The sequence below is a fragment of the Momordica charantia genome (assembly GCF_013281855.1).
Source record: "Momordica charantia cultivar OHB3-1 chromosome 10 unlocalized genomic scaffold, Mcharantia_2.0 BLBB01000010.1, whole genome shotgun sequence".
NCBI classification, from domain to species: domain Eukaryota; kingdom Viridiplantae; phylum Streptophyta; class Magnoliopsida; order Cucurbitales; family Cucurbitaceae; genus Momordica; species Momordica charantia.
In genome coordinates, this window is record NW_028275158.1 from 9,363,410 (window position 1) to 9,387,748 (window position 24,339).

A 24,339-nucleotide genomic window follows, 5' to 3' on the forward strand; every position below is an offset into this window, starting at 1 on the left:
AAGTTTAGTAACAAAAGTAAAGAATTAGAAATTTTCAAAACCAAAATAAAGTTTAGAAGCCAAAATGAGATTTCAAACCCATTAAAAATAATTATCCTTAATATATCATAAATAAAAAAGTTAAATAAACTATTAAAAATTAAAATGATTTAAAACTATTTATGTCAAATACCTCATCATAACCAAAAAAAAAAAAAAATTTAAACAAATACTTTATTCTTAGTTCAATATGTGAGAGTAGGAGTATGAATTATATCTAATCAGTTGAGTTATGTTTACATTGAACTTGTGAACATTAAAAATTATATAAACAGTTAAATTGACGTGATGATGTTGTCGCTTGAAACGTATTGTTGACAAAAATTTAATTCAAAATATTCAACCTAAAATTAAATTTTTAAAGCCAATTTGGTAACGTTTTTCATTTCTTTTTTCTATTTCCTCATTTTTAATAAACAAAAAAATACATTTGCGTAATATCAATACCCATGAATTTAAGAATAATAAAACAATATTTTAATTTGAGTTTTGGAAGAAGTTGGAAATGGAAACTTTTCCAAAATTTCTATACAATTTTAAAAATGTTTTTGAAAAAATGAAAAAACATAGATGATTACTAACGGTTAGGTTTCTTAATAAAACATTACCAAACGTGCCTTTAAAAAATTTATTACCAAACATGCCTCTAAAAATTTATAAATGGAAAAGAAAGTATGATATAATTTTTGATAAAAAACAATAATTTATATTACATGTCAAATTGTACCAATAAATGGGGATGTAGCTCAGATGGTAGAGTGCTTGCTTAGCATGCGAGAGGTATGGGTTTTTTTGTCCTTGGTGATTCTTGCCAAATGACCATTGTTTATCTTTAGCTGCAGTAATCTCTTTTCCTCCACACAATAATAAATGAGCTCATTAATAGTCAATTCACTGTTTTGATAATAACAATTGACCTTAACCTGGTAAATTGTGTAGGTAGGGAAAGCAAAACTAAGTGCACGAGCGACCATCAGATAGCTCAACCTTAAGTGTCTTTAGTTCTGATCCAAGATGAGACATTTCCGTAATTTGCTTCTCAACGTTTTCTTTGTCCTTATACTTCATTGAAATAAATTTTTGCAGAAGCCTGCTTGTTTCAACCTTATAGTTTTTATCAAAATATTTCTCTATTTAAGCCAAGAAATCTTTAACATTCGTTATTCCTTCAAATAATGTACCCCTAAATGCATGAGAAATACTGCGCTTTATGATCAATAAACTTAAGCTGTTTGAGTGGTCTCACTTCTCAAATAGACTCCTATCACTAAGAGAACTCTCAACTGAAGGAGAAGGAGGTTCCTCTATCCTAAATGCAAGGTCTAGATCCATAGAGCCTAAAAAAGCAACCATATTTGTTTTCCATTATTTGAAGTTTGAACCATTAAGAATAGGAAAATATTGTCGAGAATAGCAGAAATTGTAGCAATATCAGTTGATAAGAAAACAATTTTTTTTAGTAGAAAACAATTTTTTTTTTTTTACTGCTTAAGAAAACAAAATTAAATGTATGATAATGCTCATATTAGTAATGGTCAATAATGAAAAAATTAACCATAGTAATCATAAAATTCAAATAATGTTTAATCCTTTCACAAAATACCTAACACGGCATCAATATCAAGTCTTTGGACAATAATATTGACTGTAAGCTGAAATCTTGGTATAGACAATAAGTACACGTCAAATTAACAAACCTATCTTTAGATCGATTTATTATTCACATGGCAAAAGCCTTATAATTTTCACACATTTATCACCAGAAAAAAATATTTGTAATTCACGTCAAATATTAACCTTCCTTTGGGGAGACTAATATTTGCATAAATATACAAACATTCCAACATTAAACACATTTATGAATAATCTCCACTAGAGATGTCACTTTGGCGACATTGAATTTCAATTATGCAACTATATATCTAACACAATGATACTAACCATAAAATTCAACTCACCAAAATTTGAATTTATGAATTAAAATATATATATCAATGTAATAACATAATCAAGTACGTAAGAATAAAATAAGTGCACAAGTTGCATAACCCAATATCTAATACCAAATTATAATAAAAATGCACCATTAAAAATTAAATTTATGAATTCTTAAATAAAATAAAATAAACTCACCTGATATGTATAACTTGGAAATCCAATTTTCAAATTGCATATACTGTACCAGAACACAAGTGAGTTATGACCCACCACTAGACAAAATCAAAACAAGAAGAAGTCTTTGTAATTCGCAAACGCACCGCAGTAATGCAAATGTCCTCACCTTTATTTTTTTTTTTTAATTTCTGCAGGCTGTGCGTTGCAGCATTCACAACCATCCTCTATGCATTCGCAGCCAGTGAACACTTCTGATTTTTATTTTATTATTTTTTTTTTAAACAAAGACAGTTCCAACATGTATGAAGAGTGGAACCAAAAAACTGAAAACTTAATCGCTACAGTGAGCCTTTCCTCGTTCCAGAAATCACAAAATGCAGAACCACAACAATTTTGTACGAAGATTACACTATTAATAAAGTAAGTGATCATCAAATTGGCATCAAATTGGAAAAATTAAAACCCAAAACTTAAAAGTCATAGATTGATTTTCCAGATCAATTCAAGAGAATTAATACCAAAGAAGCGAAAGCATACCTTGATCCATAATTGAATGCCGATTGATGGGTTTCATCTTCCACTATGTTTATTCGTGGAATAAAAAAAAGGTTCTATATGCAGGGATAAGAGAAAACTGACGTGATGATTATAGGACCATAATCCCTATGTAACCGATCAAAAATCATTGGTCGGTTACAAGGTGTTACGGATCTTTGAGACTTGTTATTGTTTGCATGATGTTGGAGTTCAAGAATTAAAGAAGAAGAACAGGGGAGGAAGAAGAGACTCATGGTTTAGAGTGGTATGGTTAAGCCAATTTTGGCCTACATCCACGGTAAGGCTATGATCTTTTCACTTATTATTTTGTGATAGAAATTACAAAGGTGAATCAACTACTCCACAAAGTTAATCAAAGGACTATTTATACAAATGCCCTTATTCCTAACTACTATCGTAATTACCCTCACTCACAATAGGTTCAACCAGGGTCAAGTTTTCTCCCACTAGGAACAAGTATCTAGATAGAAACCTTATTTTTTCCATATCTCATGCATAATCTGAATCTACATAACCATATAGCTCTTTGAGGATTTTTGTATGAGAGATATATATTTTTAGTCCATTTTAGGTACGTAAGTACCCATTTTGCAGCTTCCAGTGCCGCATTCGAATAGGCACTTGAATAGGGCAGATAGACTAATCTTTTGTACACTTGTCTTTTCATTTTGTAGCTGATTAGACTAGTCGAATAGGCCGAATTCGGTCTTGTGCAAATCATTAAGTACATCATGCTGCCAACAACACTTGAATAGGGCACTGTTTCCATCCTTTTGAAATTGAAAACAAAGATGTTGTATGGTTTAGAACTCTTTGTGCAAGTGTACACAACCATTGTAGCAAGTGATAAAAAGATCATATCCACAGGAATTGATAACTAAACACTTCAACCATTACTTAAGAAAATCAAACAAATCAACAAAAATGTTTTAGATAAGAAAAACTGAAGGAACTCAAAACAAAATAGGGCATACATTATTTGCTAATTAAAAACAAGGCAGAACCAAGCAAAACCAAATAGATTAAAGAAAAATGTGCAAACAAGAGATTAACTACTGATATTTAAAAAGGTAAGGGGGAAGAGTTTATGTGACCTCTTCTGGACTCACCTAAACAAATGTAATATACTGGCCAAACAGACATGGAATCTTCCCAGATTTCTCAGATTTTTTGCTATTACGTTTTAGGGCAAACATGACAGCATATCAACACAGTTTATAACCTTACTAGGTGAGTCTTATTCTTAAGTACCCACACTCTAAACTCAAGTAGATCTAGCATGAGTTGAAGCCAAACAATCCTTATTACAATTTTTCAAAAGCTAATAAAGATGTATTCCAATATGTTGGTCAAGCACGTTGAAAATCAAACAACTTCAACTCAGTATATATATCATCATTAAAGCTGAAACAAAGTTTACAGCCTAAGAATAAGTTCACAACATGCTTCCTCTTACAATAAACTTAGCTACGCAATGTCATACAAGAAAAGGAAAGAAGAAAATACAAGATCCGTGCACTTAAGAGTACAAAAGAAGAAGAAATGGAAGAAAAACAACAGCACTTCACTCCATTTGTTGTCTTCTTCCGGTTCCTCTCTAAGTGTTTTCTCTCTTCTCTTGTCTTGTTCTCTCTAAGGTTTGATTAAGAATGAATAGAGGGAGGCAAGCTTGAAATGTTGCTTTTATATCCATCCTTGATTTTAGGGCAACACAAACAATAAAGTGGCCTCAACTCAAAATATTAGGTGAATCTGCGTTTTACTGCAGTAAATACTCAAGTAAAAATCTGTCACTGTCAACTCTGTCTTTTCTGCATTTTTGATTCCGATGGTGCATCGTCAACAATGCTACATCAAAACATTTAAAGTTAGGTCATTCTTCATAACTCTCAGCATTATCAGCAAAAATAAGGAGGATGGTGAATTTATAACATTATTTGCACAAAATCAATGTAGAGTGGGTGTTAGTGACGCTATCCTTAGCTAATTTATATGAAAATCTTGCACAAATAACTATCTTTTGGAGAGTTATCAATAGAAAAACCAAAATACATGGGAAAAAATGAGTTTTTTTTTTTTTTTTTTAACCTTTGATGCTTTTTTTCCTATAAACAAAACGAACACCACCAAGACCTTCCTTGCTATGTCTCGGACGAAGATCTGCTTTTTGGGAACCAGATGGGAATGAAAAAGCAAAGAACAATTGAGAGAGAGATTCTTTGTTTTTTTTTTCATAGTAGGAAAAACAGGGAAAATGTTTATGCATTCTTAACTAAAAAACAAACGACCCCACGTCATAACTCCTCACTCCCTGCAGTTATGCAGGGGAGTTGAAAAAAGAGAAAAAAAATTAATTAATTAATTAACCATTAATTAATTAATTTAATTATCTAATATTTTTTTTCCTTTCTTTCTTCATGAAATTAAACTGTCATAAAAAACAAGTTTGAGTGACGAAGGGATCTCCAAAAACCCTCATCCCAAATAATAGCCCCTTCATCTTCAGTGAACAATCGGGCAATCTGATGAGCCGCGCTGTTAGCCTCTCGGTGAATAAAATTGACCGAGACCATTGACTTCCGGGCCAGCAAAATCTTGATTTCGTCCACTATCCAACAAATTTCAGAGATGTCGACATCCTCCTCCTCCACCAACTTCACCACTCCATGAGAGTCAGTTTCAAGGTGAATGTCGTATCCTTCTAGATTCTGAATATTTCTCAAACCATGAAGAAGAGCAAAAGCTTCCAAGAATTTAACACTTTGTTTCTCTCTAATGTAGCAATATCCAGCTTGCACCACCATGTCGCTTGAGTCTTGGGCGACCCAGCCAACGCCCCCAACTCGTCTTCCCTCAAACCAAGTTGTGTCCATGTTCATTTTCCAGGTATTAATTGGAGCTGAGTTCCAATTTCTATATGACTGTTCCTTCAAATTGCATCTGTGGAAATAACTTGGTTCTCTCTTGAACTCTGGCTACTTGAATCTTGGATAGCCTTCTGTGCTTGATAGGTGAATTGTCTCTCAATTAGTAGTCTCATGCGATCTTGATTCGGTTGTTCGCCTCCAAACACAATCGAATTTCGGTATACCCACATTTGCCAAACTAAAGTTATAGCTTTTGCAATGTCTTGACTCCCTCCACAGGCTAGGATCTCATCCCAGTAATCTCGAAATGATAGCATCGATTTGTTTAAAGAAAAAAGATTTATATTAAAATTTAGAAAATAACTTCATAAATCTCTAGTTACCTTACACTCCCAAAAAAGGTGTTTGGATGTCTCCTCTTCCTTCCAGCATAAAACGTATAAGTAGTTAGAACGAATCACTTTCTTAACCAGATTAGAATTTGTTGGAAGGACATCACTCAAGGCCTGCCACCAGGAAATCTTTTCTTTTGGAAGGGTATCGACATTTCAAAGACAATTTCACATATGACGATGATTGTCAAGGTTTGAAGAAGAGGCCTCATCGCAAAACTGAGAGTTCATCCCCACATGATAAGCACTTTTCACGAAAAAAAAAAACCCTTCTTATCTGGCCCCTAGATAATTTCATCATTTGCATCATACCTTGGGAGCGGTAACTGAGAGATGATTACTGCTTCTGTCTCTATAAAACGTGATCTAATCAACTCCTTCCAAAATCCTCTTTCATTCATAAGCGCATTAACACATTGACCTTTCAAAAAGTCAGGGCATTGGATAATTCTGTAATTGCCATCTCGACATGGATCTACCTCAATGACACCGAGTGTTCATTCCCAATTCTCCACCTATATGCTTGCTCAAAAAACTCTTTGCCCCAAAGAATACTCTGCCAAATATATGATGGGTAATTGCCAAGTTTGGCTTTTAAAAAACCTTCGATTTTAAAGTATTTTACTTTAAGAATTTTAGCAAGAAGGCTATTCAGATTCTTCAAAATTCTCCAACTCTGCTTGGCCGAAACCTTTAGCTCATTAAAACCCATCCTGCCTAGCTCTTTTCGAAGGCACATCCTCTTCCAACTGCACCAGTGAACTTTCCTCGCTTGGAGTAAAACTTAATTTAATTAGCTAATTAATTATTAATTAACTTAATTAATAATTATATTAATCAAATTAATAATCAATTAATTAAATATAAATATTAAATAAATAAATAATAAATTTTTAACTTTTTTAATTGAATATCGGATATTGAATTAAAACCATATATTTGAATCATATTCAAAAGTATCTCTTGTATAACCTATAATTTTAATGTACATTTTATGCGCATTAATTTTAACCTATAGTTTTAATGTGAGTCTAACTCATATTAATTATTGTTTGAATCTTATTCAAATATTTCCCTCATAATATATAGTATTAATTTTGAATCTTAATCCAAAATTAATATTTATATGATGTATCAATATACATTATATACATTCCCTTATAATTTGAACATTTAAAATTCTTACAAAAAAAACTTGATCCTCGTTTTACCCGTTATGAGTTAGCAAGGGGACCTAACACTGCAAGAAATATATGTTTCAGCGAAGAAAATAATGTGACGAAAAAACTTAATCGAAAAAACACGACGAAAACAGCTTTCGTCGCATTTTTATGTGACAAAAGAACGTTAATGCGACGAAATAATTTTCGTCGCACAGCCTTAATACCAAATCCCTAATTTCTCACCATCGTGTCTCCTTCCTGCTCTCTCTATTCGCGACCCTCTCCCTCTACTCTCTCTCAATCGCTGGTTGCTATTGCCTCACCGCCCTCCTCTGATTAGGCTTCATGTGCTGCCGCCACCCTCTCTACTCTCTCCCCACTACCCCTACCTTGCCGTCGCTTCGCCGCCGCCCTCGTAAATTTCTCTGAGATCAGTTCACTTGGAATCTCTATCACTTATGAATTTCTTGAGTGTTAGGCTTCCATCCTTGGTTTCCTTGATTTCAATTTCAATTGAAATTGTTTGTGCATTTTTAATTGAAAATGAGGGGCAGAGAGCAGTTTGCTCGGTTAAGGCTCCTGAGAAAGAGAAGAGGGTTGGGGAATTACCGTTTCAATGTGATCTTCTATAGTTTTTTAACTTTTACGAGATTCTCTTGATTTTTGAGGGCTATATGAAGATGAATCAATCCATTTTAATCTTGTTTATGTAAAGATGTGCACAACAGTGTGTTCCAGATTGCAGCTCGAACTCGGCCTCCGGACCGACTTGAACGCTTGGGCGGACCTGCACAAAAAGGTGAGCACTCCGACGATCAAGTCAGTATAGGTCGGATTCCCAGTTTAGTTCGAGGCCAGAAATCATCGTACCTGATCGGGGAGTGAGGTCCTCTACTTATGGGTGGTAGTCCCACTAATCTCGCGACGGTTACATTCGGTAATCTCGGGACCGTCGGTTACACCCGGTAATCTCAGGACCGACGGTTACGCCCGATAATCACGCCGCAGACAGTTGCTTACATCGGCCCCTACCGAGCTCCCCGGTAGGTCAGACCTGGGCCAGGTTCACCTCGGCCCTCATACTTAGCATTTGTCGACGTTAGTGGCGGCCATCTCGGCTATCCGAGCTGGGCATGACTCATGAGCCATCTTGGAGCACCAATAGGGGTCCTCCACGTGTCCACGGTATTCCCTTCCCCAAACATTGGCCCCCTCTCTGTTTGGTCCGATCTTGACCTGGCAGAGAAGTTCATTCGACTTGCTTTGGACACATGGCGACTTCCTATTCGTGGGAAAATACAACCGTCGCTGAAGATTTATCGTCGAAATATTCAAATATTCCGACGCTTCGGATCTCAGGGAGGATCCTAGCCGCTCGTTGATTACACGTGTACGGTGGGGAAATTCTTCCGACGGGCTATAAATGCCCCCAATCCTTCAGATCATACCTTACGTTCCCTGAATTCTTGGAGTTCGATCTGAAGGCAACTCGAACCCTTGGTAGGTCGGTCTCTTCCCTCTCTCTTTCGAACGTAGTTGCCATGTCGTCCTCTTTTAGCAGCAACTTAGGATCCGATTTAGCTCGTAGGTTAGAGTCCGAGCTCGAGGAGATAGAAAACTTTAGATTCTCCGATGACGGGGAGGATAGTGACGCCTCCACTTCAGGTCAGGGTTTGGAATACCCTTCTAGGATACCTGAGCACTACCTCGGATCCCTTCGTAGGGGGTTCGCTATCCCTGAGAACATCCTCCTCAGGCTTCCGGAGGAGGGGGAGAGAGCTGACAATCCTCCAGAGGGATGGGTCACTCTCTACTTCAAAATGTTTGAGTACGGCCTCAGACTTCCCCTTCACCCTTTTGTCCAAGAATTTCTCTTCCGGATTGGATTGGCTCCGGCTCAAGTGGCCCCCAATGGGTGGGGTGTCATTTTCGCTTTGGCCATCCTTTTTTGGCTACGAGCTCGGGATAGTGAGGAGGCCGAGCTGTTGGACGTAGACCAGCTCCTCGTGTGCTTCGAAGCGAAAAGGATAGCTAAGAAGCCCGGTCGGTTCTATATGTGCGCAAGGAAAGGCGCAGGCGGTATAGTTAAGGGGCCGACCTCCATCAAGGGATGGGTGAGGAAGTGGTTCTACGCTTCCGGGGAATGGCTCGCAAAGGACGAGTCAGGTCGTTCCTTCTTTGACGTCCCCACTAGGTTTGGGAACCTAGGTACGGAGTAGTTCTTGCTTTTCGTAATTTTCTTCTGTCATTCAGGTCTAACTCGGATTTTGTCTTCGTGCAGTTTCAATCCGACCAGTCCCCGAGCTTACGCAAGCCTCCTTCGACACGCTGAAATACTACAAGGAGCACTTTCCGAGGGGTAGGAAGGTCGGAACCCTGGTGACCGACGAATTGCTGCTTGAATCCGGGCTGCTAGATTACAACCCTGCAGTTCGTCCCATTGAATCCTCAAGGCCGAACTCTGAACTTGGTATGCCGAGCTTGCCTCACCGCTTTTTCCTCTAACCTTGTGATGACCCCTATTTTTATTTTGCAGCCATGGTTTGCGGGTTTGCAAGCAGCGTGAAGCGCAAGTCCAAGGGCCGAGCCCATGCTCTTGAGGCCGCCCAGAGTTCGAAACCTACCACCCCTGCCGTGGCAGGACCTGCCTCGGAAGATCCAGCCCCAGTGGTCGAGCTGGAGTCTTTTGGGGGTCCCTCGAGGGAGAAGCGCCCCAGGGATCAGACCGAGGCGGTGGACGTCCCGCCTTTGGGCGAGGAGGTGAGGGAGGAAGCCCCTCTGAAGCGAAGAAGGAAGAAAAAGAAGGCGATCTCCCCCTCGGAGGTCGGAGCTCGCAAGGTCTTACGTGCAAGTTTCGCAGATCGGATGGACGACCCTGCGGCTAGGATGAGCGGGACGTCCGACGTGACGGCACGGTTCAGAGTTGAGCCGTCAAGTTCCGGGGTGAGGGACCAGGTGTCCCGCATCTCAGCTGCAAGTTTGGACCGCTGCCTAAGGAGAGCGTCCAAATTTGTGAGCGACCCTGAGTCCGTTCTGCAGAGGACCATCGACTACGCCGTCGAGGTAAGACTAGTGTCCCCATTTTTGCTTAATTTCGCCCAACAGGTAATTCGGTCTAACTTTTTCCTTGTACCGTTTCTCAGGAGTTCGTTGCTTCCATTCAATCGGCTCTGGCTGTAAAGGCCGAGCTGGATGGGAGGGAAGTTCTGGCAGCGAGGGAGAAAGAGGAGTTCTCTGCTGCCTTGGAGGCTGCTTCCTCCACCATGAAGGATGAGCTGCTGAAGGCTCACTTTGAGGTGGAGATTTTGAAGGCCGAGGTGGAGTCCCAGGCCGAGCTGCTGAAGAAGGAAGAGGACAGGCGCAAGGCCCAACTCCGAGCTGCCCACGCTATCACCAGGGGCTTGGAGAAGGAGAAGTTCCAGCTTCTGAAGAGAAGGACGACATGCTCCAGGCGCTTGAAGCGAAGGATAAGGAGCTGGAGCATGCGACTGCCGAGTTGGAGACGGCGAAGGAGCGCCTCAGCAATGGAGTCCTATTGGAGGAATCGTTTAGGCAACATCCTGACTTCGATGGATTTGCCAAAGACTTTTCTGACGCGGGCTTCAAGTTCCTCATGAAGGGCATTGCTTCCGACATGCCCGACCTTCAGATCGATCTCAGCGGTTTGAAAAGGAGGTATGCGAGAAGTGGGCGTCTGGGCCTGGCGGCACCCTGGCCCCCAAGCGTTGGTGGATCAGTATGTCAGAGATCTGGACTCTGACTACTCCGATCCCGAAGAGGACCAGGTCGGCTCCACTCAAGAAGGCGCTCCTCAAGCAGACTCTTAGGCGACCACCCTTCACGAGGCTTTTCGCTCTTCTTCCTCCATTTTCTTTTGTTTTCTGTTTGTTAAGGCAGAGCTGCAAGGTCTATAAGCCTTGGCTCTGCTCTCCATTAATGAAGAAGCTTTGTTCGATTTTACTTTGGTGTCGGCAACATCTTTCATTTCTTTGCCTTTTGCAGCCAATGTCACCTCGCACCTCTTACCTTTGAGGTCGCGCCTTCAATTAAAATAGTTGTAAGTTTGAGTTTGAATCTCTTAATGTTCAATACATTGCACCAACTCTGGATTTTTAACATTTCACCCTTAACTTAAAAAAGGTTAAAAGGCTAAAATCCTAAGTCCGTAGCTATTCTTCATATCGTTCCTCGTACCCCCAAGTTCGGAGGCTTGATCATTTTGAACTTTTCACATCGCCCCTTTGCCTTGAAGGTTTGAATTTTAAGTTCGTCAGTGGTTTTTAAGTTCGTCAGTGGTTTTGGCATCGCACCTCGTACCCTTAGGCTTCCCTTAGGCTTCGGAGGATTGAACTTGAACCAACTGCTGGAATGTGATCGCGTGGGAGTCCGTGGCCCCCATTTAATTTCTGGTCGAACTCGGAAGCATGAAATTAAATCATTACATTTATTCCGATCATAATTCTTTTGGAACAGTCGTTACAGATTCATTGAAAACCCTCTTGGCATTTCAAGGATAATAACGCTTCAGGTGTTCCGCGTTCCACGGGTGCGCGAGGATATCTCCTTTCAGATCGGCCAATATGTACGTCCCAGGTCGGACTATGCCCTTGATCTCAAATGGGCCCTCCCAGGCCGGATCAAGGGCACCCACATGCGTTTGGACCCTCCTTAAGACCAGATGTCCGACCTGAAAGGCCCGAGGTCGAACGCGGGCATTGTAATGTCTGGCCATTCTGCCCTGATATTCCGCCAGGCGTAGCTGGGCCATTGCTCTTCTTTCTTCCAACAAGTCGAGGTTGAGGAGCAGCTCATCCTCATTTGTCGTAGGTTCGTAATGCTCTACTCTGTCAGATGGCATACCGATCTCAACCGGGACTACAGCTTCGGAGTCGAAGGCCAGAGAGAACGGGGTCTCACCCGTCGACTCTCGTTGGGTGGTCCGGTACGACCATAGAACCTCTGGTAGTTCCTCGGCCCACCTGCCTTTCTTGGAGTCCAGTCTAAGTTTGATGCCTCGCTTGATGATCTTGTTGACTGCCTCCACCTGCCCATTTGCTTGCGGATGTGCGGGGGACGAGCTAAGATGACTTATGCCAAGTTTGCTGCAAAAGTGTTTGAACTTGGCGTTGTCAAACTGCTTCCCATTGTCTGTCACTATGGCCTGCGGTATACCAAAGCGACATATGATATTCGTCCATACGAAGGACGTGACCCTGGATTCCGTTATGTGGGAGAGTGCTTCGGCCTCGGCCCACTTGGTGAAGTAATCCACAGCAACCACAGCGAACTTGGTCTAGCCCTTGCCCAAAGGGAAAGGACCAATGATATCTACCCCCACTGCGCGAATGGCCACAGGGCCGAGATGGGGGTGAGCAGCTCGGGAGGTTGGTGGATTATGGTTCCGTAGCGTTGGCAATTGTCGCAAGTTCTAACGAACGTCTTGGCGTCCTGGCTGAGGGTCGGCCAATAGTATCCTTGTCGGACCACTTTGGCCGACAGTGACCGGGCGCCTGAGTGATTGCCGCACACTCCTTCGTGGATCTCTCTGAGGACGTACAGGCCCTCTTCAGGGGTTAGGCATCTCAATAGAGGCAGGGAAAAGCCACGTCGGTATAATGCCCCATCTCGAACCACGAACCGAGCTGCCCGCCTTGCCAACTTTCTGCGCTCCTTGGGGTCTTGTGGTGAGTTGCCCCTAATGAAGTCCGCGATCGGGTCCATCCATGAGGATTCTGGAGCGCCGATCTCTATCAGATCTGGCTCTAAGATCGAGGGATTATCGAGGATCTCGACGGGGACCGACCTGGCCAGGTCGGTCTCGTACGCCGATGCTAACTTGGCTAAGGCGTCAGCATTAGAATTTTCTGCTCGCGGAATCCGGCTTACTTCGTAAGTTCGAAACTGGGCGAGGTGCGATCTGACCTTGCCCAAATACTACTCCATTCGGGTGTCTTTGGCTTGGTACTCGTCCTTGATCTGGCTCACAATCAGCTGGGAGTCACTGAAGACCTTAACACAAGAGGCCCCCAATGCTCGAGCGATTCGCAGGCCGGCAATAAATGCTTCATACTCAGCCTCGTTGTTAGAAGTTCGGAAGCCGAACCGCAAGGCATACTCAAATCGCTCGCCCCCTGGTCCGAGCAAGAGGACCCCGGCTCCGCACCCCTTCTCATTGGAGGATCCGTCGACATAGACTGTCCAAGGTAGGTCGGACTCGCTCAGCTCGGAAGGTGGTGTGAGCTCGGCTATGAAATCTGCCGCTGCTTGTCCTTTCAACGCAGTTCTGGGTTAGAACTGGATGTCGTACTCACTTAGCTCTATTGCCCACTTCATTAGGCGTCCAAAAGCTTCCGGCTTATGGAAGATGCTTTTTAGGGGCAAGTTAGTGAGCACCACCACCGTATGGGCTTGGCAGTATGGTCTGAGCCGTCAGGCCGAGGTGACTAAAGCGAGAGCCAACTTCTCCATCTGAGGGTACCTAGTCTCGGCTTCGGTCATAGCCTTGCTTGTGTAGTAGACCGGGTTTTGCCGCGCTTCCTCTTGCCTGATTAGGACCGAGCTGACGGCACTGTCAGACACTGCTAAGTACAATTGGAGCTTGTCCCCCGGCATGGGCTTGGCGAGAAAAGGTGCCGAACAGAGGTAGCTCTTCAATTGCTGAAACGCTTGCTCGCACTCCACTGTCCATTCAAACGACCCTTTCTTTCGTATGATTTTAAAGAAAGGAAGGCACCTATCTGTCGCTCTTGAAACAAACCGGCTCAGGGCCGCAACCCTGCCATTGAGACACTGAAGCTGCCTCAGCGTCTTCGGTGCCTCCATCTCGGTCACGGCTTTAATCTTTTCGGGGTTGGCCTCGATTCCCCGGTTATTCACCATGAAGCCGAGGAATTTTCCCGAGGAGACTCCAAAGGCACACTTAGTAGGGTTGAGCTTCATTTGATATGCCCTCAGAACCTCGAAGGCTTCGGCCAGGTCGGAGAGATGCGACTTAGACTGCTTGCTCTTGACAAGCATGTCGTCCACATACACTTCCATATTCCGGCCGATCTGCTTGGCGAACATTTTGTTCACCATTCTCTGGTAGGTCGCTCCTGCGTTCTTTAACCCGAAGGGCATGACCTTGTAGCAGTACAGACCTTGGTCTGTTATGAAAGCGGTATGACCTTCATCTGAGACATGCATCTTGATTTGGTTGTACCTAGAGTAGGCGTCCATGAAGGTGAGCAGTTCGTGCCCGGCTGTGGCGTCCACGAGCTGATCAATCCTCGGCAGTGGGAAGCAATCTTTCGGACATGCCTTATTTAAGTTCGTAAAATCTACGCACATTCTCCACTTGCCGTTAGATTTTTTAACTAATACAACATTGGAGAGCCACTCGGGATACGAAATTTCTGTTATGTATTCAGCTTTCAAAAGTTTGTTAACTTCCTCAACAATTACATCACTCCTCGACTTGTTTATAGGTCTTCTCTTTTGTTTCACAGGTCGGAATGATGGATCTATGCTGAGGCGATGCGTCATAATTCGCGGGTCAATGCTAGGCATGTCCTCATGGGACCACGCAAAGACGTCCGAGTTGGATCTGAGGAAGTGGATTAGCTCCTCTCTGTCGGTGGCCCCCAGCTTGGTTCCTATGCTTACCTGCTTCTCGGGACTAAGCAGAGGAACAAGCTCGAGCTCCTCAGTGGGTGCGGCAAACTCCTTCCTCGGCAGGTCGGGCTCGGACTCGAGCGGCCCATCCCTGCCGGCGAGAGTTTCGAGGGCGCAAACCGATGAGCCTTTGAGTGCGGAGGCATAACACTCCCTTGAAGCGGCCTGTTCACCTCGGACCGTGCCCACGCCATTGGGGGTTGGATACTTCAAAACTTGATGAAGTGTTGAGGGAATGGCCCGAAATGAGTGGATGATGGGTCGCCCAAAGATGGCGTTATAGGCCGATCTACCGTCAATTACCACGAACTCGGCCATTTGAGTGACCCGAGTTTGGTCCTGCCCTAGCGTGACCGGCAAGTCGATGCAACCCTCTGGGATGACCGATTCTCCAGAGAACCCAACCAGCGGTGTCGGGCTTCTCTTCAATTGCGACCTCGTCCATCCCAAGGCGAGGTAGGTCGGTAAGGACAGGATGTTAGCGGATGCGCCCCCGTCTACCAGCACTCTCCTGACCACCACATGATCAATCAAGGGAGCAATCACAAGTGCATCATTGTGGGGCAGGTGGACCTCCTCCAAGTCTGCATCGTCGAAGGTGATTGGGCAGGTCGGCCCCTGCTCCCTGATGATGCACACCTCGCGCCTGGCTGCACGGGCTAACTCCTTTCTTTTATGTCCGGACTGACCCCCGCTTGGCCCTCCAAAAATGGTATTGATGACTGCAGGTCGGTCGGTGCGCCGGGGTGACGTCCTTGAACGCTTTCGCTCTTCCTTTTTCTCTGCTGAGCTAGTCTTGGGCTTTCCCACAAACTTCTTGAAATAGCCATCTTGAATTAGATTCTCAATTTGGTGCTTCAACTCCCAGCAGTCCGACGTGTTGTGGCCGTGCTCCCGATGGAAGCGGCAATACTTGTCCTTGCTGCGCCTCTCCAGGGCTCCTTGAAGTTTCTCAAGACGCTTGAGTAGTTTCTCCATTCCAGACTCCTCGATGTTCGTTAGGATCTCGGAAATTGGAATCGTGGTCGGGGTGAAGCGCTCGTAAGGTCGGCTCTTGGTAGGTCCGTTCTCCGCCCTTCGATACTCAGCTCGGCCGCTGGAAAAGGATCTCTTGTCGTTGGACTTGGGATCTGCCCTTTCTACATCTTTTCCACTTCTGCCCCGGCCGATCTTTCGCTCCGGTTGGCCGGTTTTGGTTCGGAGGAGCTCCTATCCATCGATGACTTTCTTCGCCTTCTGAAGCACCTCGGCGAAGGTGGCCGGGGCCTCCTCTCCAAGTTTCACCGTGAGGGCTTCGTCGGCTAGACCGGTGAGGAAATAGCACATGGCCGAGTCATCGGAGCAGTGTGCAACCTTCAACTGCTCCTCCTGGAATCTGGTGACATATTCTCGCAGCGTCTCACCCTCCTTCTGCCTGATGGTGGCGAGATGGGTCGCTGTCTTTTTTTCATAGTGCCGAGAAGAGAACTGGGCGAGGAACTCCCTTCTCAGCTGAGAGTAGGTCGAGATCGACCTGGCTGGCAGTCTCCGATACCACAATCGCGCGCTGCCAGTAAGCGCGATCTGAAAGGCGCGGCATTTGATTGCGTCTGATGCCGCTTGGAAGTCCATGAGGCCTTCAAAGACCTCAACATAGTCCTTGGGGTCCTTCGCCCCATCATAAGGCTTCACGGTAGGAGCTTTGAACTTCGGAGGGATTGGTGCTTCCAAAACGTCCGAGGTGAAAGGCGATTCTCCCAAGTCGCCATCGTTCAGTGAATCGTCTTTCTGCTCACATTTGGCCTTTAAGGCCTCCACCTGAGCATCGAGCTCCCCCCTCAGCTGGTCGAACTCCTTCCTGTGATTATCCCTGCGGGATTGTGAGAGGATTCAGCCTGCTAGTTGGAGCTCCTGTGTGAGTGGGATGGTGACTGCCCTTTTCGGAGAGACGAGCCTCTCTTTCTGTTGAGATGCTCACGGAGGTCTCCCCCCTGGCGAGTGTACCCCTCGCTCTCGTTGTTTTCGGGACGTTCCTCCTCGGCTGGGCCGAGGTGGGAACCCCTTTGCTCGCGTACGTCTATGCGCGTCACTCGATTTTCAGATCGGGACCCTGCGCCTGCAGCTAGCATCATCTCGTTATACATTTCCTCGATGGAGCGCATTTGTGTGCGCATTGCCTCCATCTCTCTCTTGAGCGCATCAAAGTTCTCGCTTGTTGGAGCCGGAGCTGGATCCCGGGTGCCCTTCTTAGAGGTCCCACCTCGGCCACGGGTGGCCTTGGACGTCCTCGGGTGCGCAGGCGGTAGGGCAGGCGCGGTGATCCGCGCCGACCTGCGGAGGGGTTCCGTTGCTAGGCCGTCGTGACCTTGCCCCTCTACCGCTGCTGCTCCGACCTCCCTCTGGTGGGCATCGCTGGCAGCTAGAGTCCTTCGGTCTGTCGTATTGGTCGAGTTCGCTGGTTGAACCATGTTCGCTCGCGTGTTGGTTTAAAAGAATTGGGATGACTTACATTGTCGTTCTCACAGACGGCGCCAAATGTTTATGCAAAGATGTGCACAACAGTGTGTTCCAGATTGCAGCTCGAACTCGGCCTCCGGACCGACCTGAACGCTTGGGCGGACCTGCACAAAAAGGTGAGCACTCCGACGATCAAGTCAGTATAGGTCGGATTCCCAGTTTAGTTCGAGGCCAGAAATCATCGTACCTGATCGGGGAGTGAGGTCCTCTTCTTATGGGTGGTAGTCCCGCTAATCTCGCGACGGTTACATTCGGTAATCTCGGGACCGTCGGTTACACCCGGTAATCTCGGGACCGACGGTTACGCCCGATAATCAGGCCGCAGACAGTTGCTTACATCGGCCCCTACCGAGCTTCCCGGTAGGTCAGACCTGGGCCAGGTTCACCTCGGCCCTCATACTTAGCATTTGTCGACGTTAGTGGCGGCCATCTCGACTATCCGAGCTGGGCATGACTCATGAGCCATCTTGGAGCACCAATAGGGGTCCTCCACGTGTCCAGGGTATTCCCTTCCCCAAACAAATCTCATGCATAGAAAAAACTGATGAATAAGTCATAGAGTAAGTCGTTATTTTTATTGGGCTCTGATTTTAGGCGATCTGAGTGTTGGCGAATACCGTGTGAGGTTCTCTTAGAAATAGGAAATATTGGCCGCTGCAAGAGTGACTTTGCTTCGAATGAAACGATTCAGCTTTGGCACTTTTGTTTGATTGTTTCATTTCCTTGCGGCAAGGGAGAAAGAATGATACTATTCGATTCAAATTGGCATGCAACATGGTTATTTACTTGAGGGGTGTTTGTTATACATATTTGGGATTTGAGAATGTGAAGATTTCATGAATTATGAGAATGAAATTTGAATATACATTTAGTTTATTTAAATTCCAAATATTGTAAGATTAAGTTCATTGATTGAAGTTTGGATAGTTTGTATAAAAACGTGATATTAATATACATTTTGTAATTTGCAAATTAGCTTGATTTTGTATTTTGAACCCTTCAGGCTTGAAGTATTACATTCATGAAGGATTGAATAAACTTTAAGAGAAATTTGAGGTTAGTAAATATGTTTATGATTTTCGAGCTCCAGAAAAATATTGTTGTGTAGCATTGTAATTGATCACTTAATAATTACTGTTTTGAAGTTCATATTAGTATTAATGATATTTTGGATTATTTGTTAGCCAGGAATATTTGATGTCACATGATAATCTTCCATGTATTTACTTTTATCTACGAAGGAGTACAAATTTTTGTTGTGATCTTCTGATTCAAAATCTTTTTGCACTTGTTTAATTATGTTAATGATCATTGTATACTATGATTTATTAGGAAAATTATGGATAAAACTTGGATAAAAAACCCGAAGAAGTTAAGCAAAGAATATAAAGAAGGAATTCGCTTGTTCATTGAGGATGAAGATGAAGATGAATATGAAGATACAACATCGTCGGATGAAATCGATGACTCTGATATTGACGAGTACTCCCATATGGTATATTATATTTTTTGTATGCTTATAATTTATGGTTCATACTAATTCTAACAATTTGTTTTATTTCTTGTTCTATCTTTGCAGTCATAATTTATTAGGAAAATTATAGTAAGGTGTGTTCTGAAGTTAGTTTCTTGGTGCTCTTGTTTTGCTATCTAGTTTTAAGACTTTACGTATGTTTTGAGTATGTCTTCTGAATTCCGTGTATGTTTGGAGTTGTTTGAGGTTATCTTTCTAAATTGCAACTGTTTGGAGTATGTCTGAAGTATGTATGATGTTTTGAATTTACTTATGTTTGAAATCATGATAAAGAGCCAGGAGGCGGGGTATGGTTTAAAGGGTGTTCTTCGTGTTCTGTCTTATGATTTATGTATGTCTGAAGTATGTTATGATTAACTTATGTCTTAGTACATAAGTTCTTGAATAGTTCTTGATAGATTTTGTGATAGTTACTTATGTTATTTGTTTTTTATTATTCTCGGATTTGAATGAGGAAAACACAAATATTTTTGTGGTTCAATTTTATGAAATTAGTTGGATTTTTGAGTTTTATTTGACAAAGGAGGTGTGTTTGTGAAATTGGTTTAGTATATTTGTTTAATTTTGTCTATTAGTGTAGGCTTTAATACTTGTACTACAACAATAGTTGATGTTATTCTTTGTACAGGATTGATGTAACAGATTGATGCAACTATATATGGTGGAAATATATTTTGTAACCTTGGCTCAATTGAAGGGAGAATGTTATTTGCAAATTTAGATAGACATTTTGTTGTTTTAATTTTCAAAAATTTCATTCTATATGTAGGTACTCTAATTGAATTGTTTTTATTTGCAGAAACATGTATATGTTTTCAATGACATATGTTGTTCAATGAAATTTGTATTATTATCTAAGTAATTTTGCAAGTTGAACGTTTTAAATTTAGCGACGAATTTTGATGTCGATTAGACATTTGTGTTGATTTTGCATAATAAGGAGAATTAAAACAAAACGACAAGGAAAACTTGCAAAAAAGGAAAATTATAATGAAAAGAAATGGTCAGAATGCGACGAAGGCGTTTTCGTCGCAGAAGCGACAAATGCGATGCAAGATATTTTCGTCGCATATGTGATGAAAATGCGCTTTGTCGCATATGCGGCGAAAAGTACATTTTCGTCGCCCATATGCGACACACGGGCATTTTCGTTGCTTTACCTCTTCAGCGACTCAGTTTTAGCAACGAAAATTGCGATGAAAGAATTTTCATCGCAGATATTCTTCAGCGACAAAAATTTCTTTTCAGCAACGAAAACTTTTCGTTTCGTCGCCGAAACCCCTCATTGTTGTAGTGTAATGGACCTACAGATCAGAAGCTCCAACAATACGAAGTTAATTGATTGAACTCATTAACCAAATTAACCAACATTTGTTAACTACGGATCACTCCACTAACAACCCGCCGCTGCACTTTTCTCACTGCAGAATATTTCGTGTCCACGGAAATTAACTATTGACGACAAATCAATACTTCACGAGCGTTGTAACTTCAGCTAGGTCAAATTATCATTTTACCCCTGAGTTACCTCTTTCACCTTAAGTACCACTGCTCCTCTAATGAACAACCTGTTTATGGTCCGACCATCAAACAGAAGTCCCTCTCGGGCCAATGAGAGGGTGGAGCCCCTTGTTTAAGTCTCGGAGTGAGTAATTAAGGGAACACTCATCTACTTACCCTAAAGTCGGGAAGGAGTGAATTCCATCTTGCGTAGTTATGTCCTCAGCTCCCCACTTTGTCACATCCCCAAAATGGTAGGATTATTGAGTTGGCAACACTACAAGAATATTGTTGTTTGGCGACGAAAATTAGGGACGAAACAAATTTTTGTCGCAAGAAAAGCAATGAAATTATTTATTGTCGCAAAACAAGCGACGAAACGAAATTCGTCGCTTGAAAAGCGACAAAAGAAACTTTCGTCGCCCACCGCAACGAGGAGCGACGCTGAGTGCAAGGGGGTGACGAAATTTCAATTTCGTCGCCCCATTTTGAGCAGCCAACGAAAAGAAGGGTGCGTTTTGGCACTGGGCGACGAAATCGTTTTCGTTGCCCCCTTCCAAAACCCCAAACCTTTCTTTCTCCCCCATTTCTCTTTTCTTCTCCTTTCTTTCCTCTCGGGTTTTCTTCTCTATTTCCAGTCCCCATCGCCGCTGATGACTTATTGCCGCTGTTTCTTCCATTATTTCGCCGGTAAGTTGTACGATTTTCGTCAAATGTAAGTTTATTTCATTTTTAAAGTGTATTTTACTTCATTTAAGCTTACATGCAATTTGTTTTTTTTTTTGTAGATTTCGTTTTGTCTTCACTCCGGCGTTCAAACGAAAAGTTACCCCGTTCTCTTTGGGTCGAGTTTAAATCGAGGTAAATGTATTTCCTTTTAAAACTTTAACTTACTTGATTTATATTTATGTCATATTTTGTTGGGTCGATTCATTCACGATTGGGCGTTGATTTATATTTATATGTAATACTTTTTTTTTGTGTAGATTCATTCATTGTTTAAGAGATTTTATTCAATTGTTCTTGTGATAATTACTATTTGGTACAATTTTTCACTTTTTATTTTATTTGAAGTGTTTTTATTATTTAAAGTGGTTTAAAATATTGTTCTTGTTGTGTAGTGTTAAATAATAATATTTGTATATATGTTTGATATTCACTTTAAAATTTGGTTCTAGTTCACTTGGAATTAGACTTAAGATATTTATGCTAATTTATTTTAGAATTCAATTATTAATAATGCAATTCTTTTTTACTTATTTTATTTTGTTTTTATTTGATAGAAGGTTGCTTTAGATTTGAATTTGTGTGAGGTTGGAATAAAAAAAATTTAGGATTGTTAGGCTTATGATTTTATTGTGATATATAAATTTTTTATTATAAGTTCGTACTTTCACTTGTTTAATTATGTTTATAATTATTTGAATTATTACTTTTGAATAGGAAGAATTATGGATAAAAGTTGGATAAAAAATCCGGATAGGTTAAGCAAAGAATATACCGAAGGAATTAGGTCGTTTGTTCAATTATCAAAGAAGCATCTCGATAAAAGAGGGTTCACACGTTGCCCATGTACAAATGTCGAAATTTACAATGGAAACGACCATGTGATGTCGAAGGTCATTTGTACTCCTATGGAATGTATCCTTATTATAAGATATGGACTTTCCATGGTGAAACTAGAGAGTTGCATTCCAAGAGAATACGTACAAACGTGGACTAAAACACAGGTCAGGAATAAGGAATTAGTGAGATGTTAAATGATTTTATAAATGAGAGATACACTAAGTCTAATGAAGAAGGACCGTCAGTTAGGGGTGAATTAAGTGATCACAATAGACAAGCTCAAAATACCAAGTTTCAATCCATGCTTAATGAACTTGACCAAGAATTATACCCTAGATGTACGAAATTTTCGGTACTAACATTCATGGTTAAGTTAATGCATATCAAAGTACATAATCTATGGAGTAATAAGTCATTTGATATGCTGTTGCAATTACTTAAAGAAGCTCTTCCTAATGACTGTAAAATTCCAGAGTCTTATTATGGTGCAAAGAAAATGTTACGCAATTTGGGCTTAGGATATGAAAAAATTCTGCTTGCAAGAATGATTGTATCTTATTTTGGAAAGATAATGAGCAAGCTAATGTCTGTCCACAATGTAACGAACCTCGTTACAAAACAGACAAGGGGAAAGGAAAAAAGATTCCACACAAAGTTCTAAGACATTTCCCATTGATACCTCGATTGCAAAGATTATATCTGTCTAAGCATATGTCAAATGAAATGAGATGGCATAAGGAAAAAAGACTAGACGTAGAAGGGGTTTTACGACATCCAGCTAATGGTGAGGAGTGGAAGGAGTTTGATAAACAACATTCTTGGTTTGCCAGGGATTCAAGGAATGTAAGATTGGCCTTGGCCACTGATGGATTTAATCCATTTGGAAACATGAATGTATCATATAGTACATGGCCAACTATATTAATTCCATATAACTTACCCCCGTGGAAATGCATGAAGGAATCGTTTTGGTTCACGTCATTACTCATACCAGGTCCAAAAGCTCCAGGAAAAGAAATAGACGTTTATTTGCAACCATTGATAAATGAATTGAAAGAATTGTGGTCTACTGGTGTTGATACGTATGATGTATGTAGTAGTCAGAACTTTCCAGCTTATGGCAATTTCTCCGGATGGAATACGAAAGGCTATAAGGCATGTCCTGTATGTAATGAAGATATTTCATCGGACAAATTGCATAGTAAGATATGCTATATGGACATCGTCGTTTCTTACCACAAAATCATTCTTGGCGCAGAAGTAAACAATATAATGGAAAAACTGAACATAGAGTTGCACCACGACATTTTTCTGGATTGGATGTCATCCACCAATTAGATTCCATTAATTTTCCGCCACTCAGAAAAACTATCAATGTTTCACAATGGAAATGGAAGCAACTAAACAGTCAATTTAATTGGGTGAAGAGAAGTATATTATTTGAATTACCATATTGATCAACTCTCAAGATTCGACACAAACTTGATGTCATGCATATCGAGAAGAATATTAGTGATAATGTCATGGCCACATTATTAAATATCGAAGGGAAAACAAAGGACACTGATAAAGCACGTAAAGATTTAATGAAGATGAACATACGTAAAGAATTACATCTCCAACATGTTGGGAACAAATTGTTAAAACCGCATGCTAGCTACACGTTAACGTTAGAAGAAAGAAAGAAGTTTTGTAGTTTTTTTGAAAACGGTAAAATTCCCTTATAGTTTCGCATCGAATATTTCAAGATGTGTTAGTGTTAAAGACGGAAAAATACATGGACTGAAAAGTCACGATTCACATGTGTTGCTTCAAAGACTTTTACCAGTGGGTGTTCGTCTATTTTTGCCCAATGATGTAATGGAGGTATTGCAGAATTGTCGAATTTCTTCAAAGACTTGACTGCGAAGACATTGAAAGTTGAGACTTTGCCATTTGTGGTACCAGGACGAACCATTCGTACTTGTATCTTAAGCACAACAAGTGTTCTATGTTGAAGATCACAAATTAGGGTCTGGTTGGAAAGTAGTTCAAAAAATTGAACATAGACATTTATGGGATGTGCCTGAAATAGAAGAAGTTGATGTATGTGAAGGAGTTACAAATCAATGTGAAGTTGAAGAAGTGGATATCGAAGCACATACATTTCATAGAGTCGATATAGATCCAATTATAATATCCGACAATATTGATAGGCTTGAGATCGTCTTAGATTTTGGCGATAATGTAGAGGAAGACATATATGAGGAGGAAGAAGATGAGGAGGAGGAGGAAGAATACAAGGATGATGCAACATCGTCAGAAGATGACGATGACAATGACGATGACGAAGAAAGCGATAACTCTGACATGTACACATGATGGTATATGAAATATTAGTGCAATGCTGTATAATATAATCTTTTATAATTTATTAGAATGTGTTTCTTTTTGTGTTTTTTTTTTTTTTTTTTGCA

At 41.7% G+C, this 24,339-nt stretch overlaps 1 protein-coding gene across 5 annotated transcripts; it reads left to right on the forward strand.

The window, feature by feature from the left end:
* Positions 1-5,157: 5,157 nt before the first annotated feature.
* On the forward strand, positions 5,158-24,336 carry LOC111022120 (uncharacterized). 5 transcript variants are annotated; one of them, XR_015788192.1, is made up of 5 exons: positions 5,158-5,396; positions 5,494-5,598; positions 18,616-18,778; positions 19,446-21,007; positions 21,106-24,336. XR_015788192.1 is itself a non-coding variant. In XM_088118568.1 (5 exons), exons 4-5 carry the CDS (start codon positions 9,673-9,675, stop codon positions 10,749-10,751), a joined length of 999 nt encoding a protein of 332 aa, XP_087974694.1. In that variant the 5' UTR covers positions 5,158-5,396; positions 5,494-5,598; positions 9,416-9,604; positions 9,671-9,672; the 3' UTR covers positions 10,752-10,759. The 5 variants fall into 5 exon arrangements, 2 of the variants coding, with proteins under 2 accessions (XP_087974694.1, XP_087974695.1); XR_015788191.1 differs by lacking the exons at positions 19,446-21,007; positions 21,106-24,336 and adding exons at positions 18,287-18,339; positions 18,863-19,437; XM_088118568.1 differs by lacking the exons at positions 18,616-18,778; positions 19,446-21,007; positions 21,106-24,336 and adding exons at positions 9,416-9,604; positions 9,671-10,197; positions 10,278-10,759.
* Positions 24,337-24,339: the final 3 nt, after the last annotated feature.